The sequence below is a fragment of the Neopsephotus bourkii genome, unplaced genomic scaffold (genome assembly GCF_033783945.1).
Source record: "Neopsephotus bourkii isolate Nb327-2 ecotype Australia unplaced genomic scaffold, CSIRO-AGI_Nbou_v1 NB_1630, whole genome shotgun sequence".
NCBI lineage: Eukaryota > Metazoa > Chordata > Aves > Psittaciformes > Psittacidae > Neopsephotus > Neopsephotus bourkii.
Window position 1 is genome coordinate 2,833,187 of NW_026902105.1, and position 10,838 is coordinate 2,844,024.

The 10,838-nt window shown below is 41.1% G+C and overlaps 1 protein-coding gene across 3 annotated transcripts in view; it reads right to left on the reverse strand.

Moving 5' to 3' along the window:
• Positions 1 to 2,428: 2,428 nt before the first annotated feature.
• AZIN1 (antizyme inhibitor 1) overlaps positions 2,429 to 10,838 on the reverse strand; it is a 33,253-nt gene continuing 24,843 nt past the window's right edge. For all 3 annotated transcript variants that reach the window (XM_061373295.1, XM_061373297.1, XM_061373298.1), the window contains 7 exons: positions 8,745 to 8,879; positions 7,097 to 7,178; positions 5,959 to 6,033; positions 4,795 to 4,960; positions 4,128 to 4,246; positions 3,697 to 3,911; positions 2,429 to 3,102 (listed from right to left, as the gene is read on the reverse strand). In XM_061373295.1, the coding sequence (XP_061229279.1) occupies positions 2,991 to 3,102; positions 3,697 to 3,911; positions 4,128 to 4,246; positions 4,795 to 4,960; positions 5,959 to 6,033; positions 7,097 to 7,178; positions 8,745 to 8,879 (904 nt within the window). In that variant the 3' untranslated portion in view covers positions 2,429 to 2,990. The remainder of the gene's footprint in view (positions 3,103 to 3,696; positions 3,912 to 4,127; positions 4,247 to 4,794; positions 4,961 to 5,958; positions 6,034 to 7,096; positions 7,179 to 8,744; positions 8,880 to 10,838) is intronic.

Sequence of the window (10,838 nt, forward strand, 5' to 3'; positions counted from 1 at the left end):
CAGCCCTTTGCCATCTCTGCATTCACACAGGTGCACAAGTGACCTCAGGCTGTATTGCCACTGCTGAGACCTGAAGCATCAGCTCCCGTCTGCTTCACCACCTTAACAGCTGGTATTGCCATTTGACAAGTGTCATAAATTGGTGACACAAAGACCTGCACTTTTCTCCCAGTGCTGTGAAGAAGGCTCATGCTCAGACGCTGAGCAAAACACAGAGTCAGGATCTAAAACATGCCAGTGGGGCTCACCAAGTCACGCTACGAGTTCTTGAGCCTTAGTTTTCCCTCCCATCTTTGACTGACACTAAGTATTTATCATGTATTGAAGTAGCAGAGCAGGACATGCGCTGTTACACGACACATGTTTAGCAGAGGTTGTGGACTGCACTACTGCCCACTGCAGCAGTTCAATCAGAGGACACTCAAAAGAAGCACTACTTTTAACAGAGCTTATGGGAATGGCAACAAACATGGTTTGGAGGAAGACCCACCTGTGACAGGAGCTGCAGCTCTTGGCTCAGAGATGATAACGGGGAGGAGCTGGTCAGACTGAAGGCAGGGGAACTCACTCATGCTGCCACCTCCCCGAAAGTTGTTCTTCTCTCACTTAGGCTGAGAAATACCATTACCCTTGTCCTGAGCAGCTGAGAGGGCAATCCTATTAACGCCCCTAATTCAGATTAAAGACTAGTTGCAAAGAGATTAAAATGTGAGAGCTTGTTATTCCAGGGATAGAGACTGCAGGAAGGGGGGGTCCACACCACTCCCAGGCATGCAGAGCAGGCAGGCACCCCTGTGTCAGGCTTTCAGGGCATAGCCCCACAGTCCTGGGTTAAAGAGATCCTCATTGCCTGCTCTCAGTACCAGCACTACCCACCACTCCCCTTCTAGCACAGCCTGCAGGGCACAGAGTATACGTGAAGAGGTACAACAGCCCATAGTGAATCCAAGGCACCTGCTTTTATTCTGACCAAGGTAAGGCAGCTGTGCAGTGGCTTAGGCACATAGGAACACAGAATCGTGTTCTCCTGTTCCCAAGGGATAATTGGCACCACCAGTGACATGGTTTCTTGGGTTGCAGCCTTGGGTCTTCCATTGGAAATGAGCACCCCCAGGCTCCCTTAGTTCCAAGCACTATATAGAAACCAATTTGTATTTTCCAAGTAAAATGCTGAATGACAATTATGATATGAACAGCAACTTGTGCAAATCAAATCAAAATATATACTGTGTTCAAACTCCAGGCTGTTTTTAATAGCAAACCGCCTTCAAGTACAATGACTTCTCTGACCACTCTGTCAATCCTGTTATCTTAGGCAGCTTGCTTGTATTTAACCAAAAACCATGCAGCAGTCCCTGTTTTGCCTTAGAATGAGACTTCAACTGGTAGACAAGCACATATCACTTCTTGAAACATGGGTATGGCTGGTAACTTTAAAGGAAAAACCAAAGCCACACGGCTTTCCCACTATCACTATTTACTCCCTTTCCTACATTGACATTTAATTCCAGTAGAAATTTTTAGGCTGCATCTTGAACACAGAAGCCCTTTTGTACCTCTTTTAGCTGGCCTGTAAAACTGTTCTGACAAGTCCACATTGAGACTCTTTTACTTTCGAGTTCCCACCAGCTGGCACTCATGTAAACTAATATACTTGCAACCCAAAGGTAGAAATGTTACCTCCAACTGAAGTGTTTAGAAAGTCTCCTTTACTGCAGGATCCAGAGCTTACACTGCATCATTTCGAAGCCCTAACAGCCCTTCTCCTTCTCACAGTTTGCAAGTGGGGGAATTAAAATGAAAAAAGAAGACCTTGAGTAAATCTGGAGGCTCCAGTAACAAAGCAAAGCTCTGAACTGTGTCAGCAGTCCAGTTACTCACTGCAGTTGGCAACTGCACTTCTAGTGGTGTGCTTTACCTTTCTTTTGTGGAGGTAATACTTGCATCAAGTGCAAGAGAGTGCTGAAGACCCGTGTAGTCCTTCTCTTATGGGTCAGCACTGTACAAAAGGAGTTGAAGTCTGAAGCCAGACTATTCAGTAACTGCCATTAAAAAGAAAAGAACAGAGCTAAAGGGTCTGTGCCCAGCTGCAGCTAGACTAACCCATGCTGCCTTGGGGACACTACCTGTGGGCTGGCTAAGAGCACCGCTCCTGTGTACATGTGTCTAGTGCAGGTTTGCTGTTTGGTGTTCAGACCTGAACCTAGTGTCACACACTAAAAGACACACCACAAGTGACCTGTTTGCCTTCTGGGAACTTGTACGACTTTCACTTCATGCAGGTTTAATCAACCTCCATTTTTTTCAGTTTAATACAAAGCTGAAATAATGGACTAGACCGCAGAAGGCTTCTCAAAGCACTCCTGATACATCTGTTGTGCAGCTGCCTCCTCTGCCTAGCCCCTCCCAAAGTTAGCCTGAAAAACAGTAAAATCTACACAAAGTTTTATTGCAGTCATACAGGGGATACATCAAGGGTCAAATACAACAAATACTATGATGCAATTTTACATTTATTAAACTACAGTTCAAAGCACAAATTTACACATTCTAAATACACTAAACATCTAATGAAGTCACACTGGTCTCCCACTGACATTTGATATATCTGGGCGAAAGACAATAACTTTACAAGACTTTTCTAACAGGAATCCTTAGTATAAAAACTGTGTACTTGTATGTAAACTGTTGAAGAACCCAAGTGATGGGTTTCCATCTCCACTAAGTCATCCATTTTGTTGCATATTTAAACGCTCAGGGGTTGAATGAACTTGATTTTAAATTTGGACACCATTATCTAACCCTCCCCCCCCCCATAAATTGTAGCTGTAGCTTGTTTTGCCTGGTCCCCATTAGCTATTATTAATTTTTTTCAAGTTTTGAAGAGAATGAATTGAATTCAAGATTGTTCCATTTCTTCCACACTGGAATGTTGACCAGACAAACTACAGACTTGCAACTGCAGGTCTAAATGAAGCGTTAATGCCTGTTTAAGCTGCAGTGGAAAAGCGGTCTTCCGGGCTCAGCTGAATGCACGAAGGCACAAAGAAGAAGTTCTTCGTCAATGTGTCTGAAGCAATTCCAGCATCTTGCATCTCATCCCTGCAGCAGACAACAGTGAGAGTTGTAATAACGTGTTATCATGTACAATTTCGTATCAGAAGTCTGCTGGCCTGGGCAGGTTGGCCCCAGTCTCAGCAGCAGGGACCGTCAGCCATGCTTGGCAGGCACAGGAAGGCCACAACTGCACTGTCAGAAGCATAGGGCTCTGGCTGCCTTGGTATTGGAATAGGTTCCCCAACTCTCATCATCTCCACAACAGCCTCACTGCCCTTCCTGCCTACAATGATGGTGTTAACAGTGTACAGAAGTTGCAGTTACCAGTATTAGGAAAGCTCAGAGACAATGTCAAACAGTAAAAAGTTTAACAAATACCACACTGTGCTCAGAGTCAACACTAGGTGTTTTGCTTTCCCTTGTCAACCTTGAAGCGAAGCAGGCATGGTATCACAGCTCTTTAGTCTAAGCAAAGTCAAGACAGCAGTAGGAAACCAAACTACCCATGGACTAAAAAGGCACCTTCTTGTACTCAGTTCCATCTTCCTGTATTCACAATCAAATATGATTTACATTTGGCTGTAAGCATACCCGTTAGAAGTGAAAACAATCTTGCCACTATCAAGACAATTTCCTTACCAGTCACTGAAAGACATCATGTAGTAAATCAGTGGCCTCTGATAGTCGTTAAAGGCAGACTGTTCACCTAAGGTACCAGAACCCATGTTATCAAAGATCAGCCAATCTCCAACGCTCAACTCGGGAAGAAGACAGTTTTCCACAATTTGATCAAGCTCATCACAGGATGGACCCCAAAGGCTGCTTGCAAACAGAGGCTCATCTTCCTTGTATTTCTGTATGGAAATGATCCAGGTAATTCAGGCTTCAGTTTATTGAATAAGAAAGTTTTCAAATATACTTAAGGATAATTTTCTAAATAATAGGATACTACTACAATATAATATATAATATTATCATTAATAGTATAATTATATATATATGAAGAGTTAAATATACAACAAAATATTAGGCTAGTAAGGACTACCTCTGAAGAACACAGAAAGACTTACCTTGTGAACCTCTGGGATAGTATTCAGTTTCTCAGACAATTTACTTGCAAAAGAACCATAAACACCATCATTTATGTAATACGTAAATACTGGTTCATCATCATTCCTGGTCTGCTCCACTGGAAGTAAAAAAGAAGTGGTCTTGCATGCATTTTTGTTCATAAGTAGTCCTTTTGCAATCTAACTTAAGTCAACTGCTTTTCCTGACCAGGGGGTTCCGCATATACTGGAATGGGAGAATTACGAGCAGAGTAATCTGTGTGAGACCAGATTATAAATTCAGTTTCAACGTTAACTGTGAGGTTTAATAAAATAAATATGGTCATTAATAATCAGTTAAGAATATAAATCCGTTTTTTTCTCCTGTAGCATAGAAGTGGCTGTCTCTAAGTTCTTCTAATACAGAACCTCCTAATGCATTTTGTAAAGCACCCAATATAGGTTTAAACATTGAGAAGTCAAGCCTAGCAAGGAAACAAGTGTTACATAAATGTAATAAAGAAAGTGACATTTACAGATAAGGTATGGTGAGAACCCCAACGGTAGATTATAGTGCAAATGTAAGGGAATGAATTAAATCTGCACTAAGACAAACTAGTCCAATCTGACTAGAAGAGGGCAATTCTGTACTGATTCAAAACATGTAGAAGATAAATATGACCCTTACCTCCAGAAGGAAGAAGTTTATCACACTCAACAGTCTTCTTTGCAATGATGTTAACCGCCAGTGTAAATGCAGATGAAACGTAGTAACACCCGGGCTCTGCAATCACATTAACACCAGATTCCTTAGGAAAGTAGACATCCAGCAATGGCCTGATGACGTGATTAACCTAGAAATGGGAGTCAAAGGTAAGACCAAAAAACTCAGCTTACTTATGTATCAGACACACACACACGTTCAGTCAGCAACAGTTCTAGTAAGCACACCAAAGACCTGTGCTGTTCCTCTCTTCTGAGAGATGCTCTTAGCGCAGGTCCAGAATTTACATAAGTGTTTAAAAAAATCGGTCATTCTTCTTTACACTGAGCACCATGAGCCCGAGTACTGCACAGGCCCTCCGCGCAGACAGAGTGCAAGCTGTGGTACATGCAAGACTCCACAAGTAATTGTGAAGTTTGTCCAGCACAGCAGATAGTGCAAAATTACATAGTAATCCATAAGAACAAGGAAAGGGCCTTTCTCCTGTCAGTTCTCAATATTGTTGTATTAGAGCAGAATCCTAAAACAGGTATTTGAAGATTAACAAGCGTTCTGGACAAGTAACAGAACAGTTAAAACTAAGCAAGAAAAATCCTGTTTGCTCTTAGTAACTTTTCACTCAATCATTTTTGCCATCTTACACTCAAGGAGTTTGTCTTGAAGACAACATGACAGTGTAAACAGGCTACTGTCTTATGTGCCACTGCATACTAACAGCTCCCATTTAGGCCAAAGCAAAGGCTAGCCAAACCAAAGTACCAGCAACTTTCATACAGCAGCAATACAGTTTTGATCTAAAGCATGTTAAGCAACCCTGGCCCAAACCACAGAACAAGGTAACCAGTTGGACAACAACAGTCAACTGCCAAAGATGTTGAATTGCTAAAGTGGCTTAGGGTAGTAATTTAAATGTGACATGTTCAAGTCAGCATTCACCCACTGTGAACAGGGACCTCTCCAACAACTGACTTCACTACCCATGATAAGGAATATAAATCCACCTATTAGGATCTTATGAACTGGAACACAGAATTCAGACTAGGTTTCAGCTATCAATGTTAGCTGTAGTTTGAAGGTTAAACACTTAAATAAATAAAAATGAGCTCCAACTTCCAATATGTCACATACCTCTTCCAGCTGAAGTTCTGAACCTGTGAAGCCCCCACCAATATCCAACATGTTCATCTTGAAGCCAAATTCTTCCTGAAATGCACAGGCAGAATGTAAGTACACAGAAGACTACAACTGTAAAAACATTCTTTTGCTGCTCCTTACTGTGGTTGTTTTCTAGGTATTTATAATTTTGAACAGAGCACATCTAATGAGGGAGTAACAACATCATAGAAATTAGCATAGCTCCATTAAATCTGGTAGCGACAGCACTGGGATGTCAGCAGAGGCTGGCTGCACAATTCTCAAGTCCCATAGCAACATCAGCTCCCATATTGTGGCATTTGTTATATTCAGACAGTATTTGCTGAGCAGGATGATACATTCTGACAAAAGACATTTTAGGGATTTACAAATACGTCTAATGCAAGTCTTTGGAAAGTGCTGATGTGACAAAACTGCTGCAGTGAAACTGCACAAAGATCAGTGAGAACTTCAGTTCTGTTGTGTGTCACCAGTCACAGCTAATGCACTAACTGCAGTAAGAAGGGTAAAGACTTGCAGTCTTCTCCATTTAGTTTATAAGCTTCTCAGAGGAAGACAGATGTTCAGAGAAGGGATTTCTGAATTTTGCAGTACAAGAGATACACACAGAACATAAGACTCACAAGAGTCATCTGAACACCCAATAAATCCATTCCTTTCCATCCAACTTTGGTTAGCCCACCGTCAACATAACCCTTTTATTCCTTACGATGCTTAGTTATTAATCTGAGATTACATACACCAAATTAGTGGTTATATCACGATAAAGGCCAATGTAGAAATCCTTAATATTTTAATACAACTTGAAAATGTCAACTGTGTATTTGCAGAACTGAGGTTTGAATTTGAAAATCTTTTAACAAAAGTGGGAAACTAACTTTTTATTTGGAAACAGCATACAAGGCTACTGCCTGTCAGTGGGACAGTATTCATTAACCTTTGTCCACAGTTAGGGTTATGAAGTTTGTTTCACCTCTACCACTTCTCACAGTACAGTACTTAGTCCCTCACTAGAACTTCCATTTCCTACACTGATATATTTTGGAAATAATGATTAGAACAGAATGGATCCTCTACTGCAGCAATTGCATGTGCGCATGCATCTACTTACAGCCATGTCAAACACACACCGAGCATCAGAGATAGCATGAATGTACGTCTGCAGTTCCTTGCAAGAGCCTGAAACATGAAATCTGAAAGAAATAAACCTCAGTTAGTACACTGAATAGTGCAGCTTTCAGACCAAGCGAACTGTTTCACCATCTAAAACAGCAATGGAAGCAATTCATTCCCAAGTGGCTCAAGAGAAGCTTAGATGATAATACACTAACTGTGCAAAGAATAAGCTCACAAGATTAGCACCTTCTAACCACTGGACTTGCTCTTCATGTCAAGAATTTCCTACAATATTCTCATCTTTGAAAGGCTGAGTAAATCTGTTATTTCTTACTGTTCACTATCAAAGTGGTTAAGATTTGTTCTTCAGCGGCTGCCAAAGGCTAATCCAGTATCTGTGTGCAATCTCCCCTCTCTTAACCTACTTTGTACTGCACTGCCTGGATACTCTCTCTCCTAGGCTATCCAGTTTTCTTCTCCAAGCTAGGGCTGTCCTGTGCACACTATTTACTCTCTCCAGCATTCAGGAAAGGGTGAGGTATGTTCCACTGCCAGCCCAGGTCCTTATTCCACAGCAAGGTCCAACAGTGTGGTAAGCATGTCATCAGAAGCAGTACTGATGCCCCCCACAAGCTCCTGAATCCCTTCTGGTTCCTTGTCCATAAGGTTAGGTTTAAGTACTGCTATAATACTGGTAGTAACTGAGGTGCTAAAAGCAAGTGCTAACATTCCCACAGGTTTCCTAAAGACTAGTATGATCTGCTGGTTCTGGACACAGCGTACACATACCCATCTGAGCCACAATACTCTCTACTCCAAGTCCACAGCAATGCCATTTTGAGGCAAAGATCACTTTTTAAGCTTACTTGTTTTTAAAACTTTATAGTACATTTATGCTTTAGCATCAGTTTAAAGAATTGTTTTGATATAAATCTGTCTGAAATCCTCAAAACCTGGCTTCCATTTTAAATACTTTTTATTGCCTTGATAACCCACCCTCTTTACTTGTTTGGTTGCTTTCCTGAGCACATGACAAATTAGTAGGCTGAAGGCAGATAGAACAAAGACTTTTACAGGCATTTTAATTCCATATAGTAAAATCTTTATCAAACTTTAAAGTATCACAGATCACTTGGAAGCTCTCTGAACACCAGGATTCATTCCTGCCATCTGCAAGTCAAAAACTTGAAGCCGTCTATTTTTTCTTGATATGATCAGAGTGACGTAGGACCTAACTCTTAGAAAATCCAAGCCTACATTCACCTCAAAGTCTGTCCAAACTATTCCATGATATACTGGCACTTATATATTATGCTGCTTGTTGTGTGAAAAATACAGATCAAATTACCACAGAAGTTCAAGAATATGGTTAGAAAACAAAAGTTTCTAAACTTCACTTATATGCTGACAGGAGAATTTCTGATACTCTATTTCAAATTGCTTTGATGTCTGTGATAATTACTTTGTTTCATGCTAGTTTTTTGCTTGCAAACAAAAGCTCATGATCCAAAAGCTTCATGGTTTTATTGTTTTTTACCCTGTATAATAGTGCCAAAAGGGGGAAAAGTTCTTTTGTATTCTGCACCTTGAATTCATCATACAAACATCTGCTCAGCCAAGCAGAGAACAATAAAGTTACTCACTTGACACCAACTACTTGGACTCCCAGCTCCTTAGCACATTCCATGAGGTGTCTACAGTTCTTCAGGGTGGTGCCAAACTTCATATTCATCTCCTCATCAGCAGTAATGTCTTCTGTGGCAATGTGCAGTAAGAGCCTAAGAGAAGGGGAAGATGATTGGGGCAGTTGGTTTACATCATCAGCACATGTGAAGCCTGAAGACTGTCAGATCAGAAGTGTGTTGATTATGTTGTCAGTACTCCAGCTCCATCGATGGATGAGTCAAGGGAACCTAATAAAAACAATCCTGTACAGAGAAAAAACTAGCAATTAGGGGCTAAAACATGGAGCCAACAAGGACAAGGGATTTCGAAATGCAGCAACTAAGACTTTTGCAGCAGCAAGAGTCTGTTGAGTGCTGTAATAAAAGAGAATGTTACCTTCTATAAAGTATACTTCCCTCATAAAACTGTTAAGACTGTAATATGCTTTTCCCATCTGTCCTTCCTAGCCCAAAGGAGAGCTTGGAGATTCCCCTTCAGGCAGTCAGGTATCAGGTTTGGTTAAACTCAGCAGAAGACACCAGGCTGACACACTGAAAGCACACCTTGGCTACATCCTTCCACCTCCCACCTAGCTTAGCACATGGGGATTGGGTGGGGGTATCAACCTGTCCCCTCCTCCTGTGAGGACACTTGTGGAGCAGGAAGGCACCAAGTACCATCTTTTACAGTATTATGCAGTGAGACAGCTACACTGGCCTAATAGCTACCTTGACTTCTAAAAGCCCTTTCCAAACACCCCATGATGTTTTTTAAATTCATTTGGTAAAAAGCAAATAAAGCAATCCTAAGTGCTCACACAGGCTGCCCAGCAATCCTGTGGAGTTTAACTTGGACCACTTCATCTTGAGAAACTGACAGCCTCCCTGCACTTCCCCACTAGCACAGACAATTCTGTTCAAAGCTGTAGTCAGTGTCTTGTAAAACACTTTTGAAAAGTGCTACATATAACAAGAAAAGTGTCAGAAGTTGAACTCTAGAATGTGGAAAAAAAACCAACAACCAAACAACCCAAATAAAACAACCGTGTCGTCCCCCCCCAAAATCAAACCCCAAATACATAAGTACTGTGGTTTATAACCTCGTATGATTAGACAAAACCATTCCTTAAAGGCACCTAATGTTAAGTTTTATTGATGAGTTTTTATGGCACCATTATAAGTGAGTCACAGTATCACACAGCATCACAGTATGTTAGAGATTGGAAGGGACCTCAAAAGATCATCTAGTCCAATCCCCCTGCCGGAGCAGGAACACCTAGATAAGGTTACACAGGAACGTGTCCAGGCGGGTTTTCAATGTCTCCAGAGGAGACTCCACAACCTCCCTGGGCAGCCTGTTCCAGAGTCAAGATACTTGTGCAAACCACTGAAAAAGTAAATCTGAATCTAGTAGGATTCTTCTTCTGAGGTTTCAGCAGTTAGTGCAAAGCTACAGCATGATGTGTGTGTTTGGGGTTTTTCTATTTTTAAGGAAGCATTGATACTTTAACAACCATGCCTCTACTAGAGCTCTTAGTACACCAGCAACCTCAGTAGTTAATTTTTGTCTGAAAAAGTCAAATATGAAGAAATTAAACACTTTTGAGATTTTGCATCTTTCTTTAAAAAAGAAATTGCCGTCATTTAACTTACTGAGACTCCCAAAGGCATAAAACTCAATTATAAAAAGAGACCCACCCATTACTAAGTTCAGTGCAGAAAGTTAAAGCGTTTCAGAAAACAAGAAGGAAAATTACAGCTAGGCAGGGTTTCCTCAGGCAAAGCACAATTAGATTCAGCTACAAAAGGCCAACCTAGCTGTAACAACCACACACAGGAAGAACAAGGCTCTGACTTTTTGAAACTATGACCAAGGAAAAGAAAGAAGACAATTCATAGCTGTCACTTCAGCAAAGTGTTAATGACCCAAGTAAGAGAATTGTAATAAAACAAGCAAAGAAATCTCTCCCCAGTAGGAGAGCTGGAGATGGGGTTTCTATAAAATTTAGATGGCAAATGGCAGAAATTTAGTTTCTTGTCCTTGGTAAACAGGAACTTTTTAAAATATTAAAG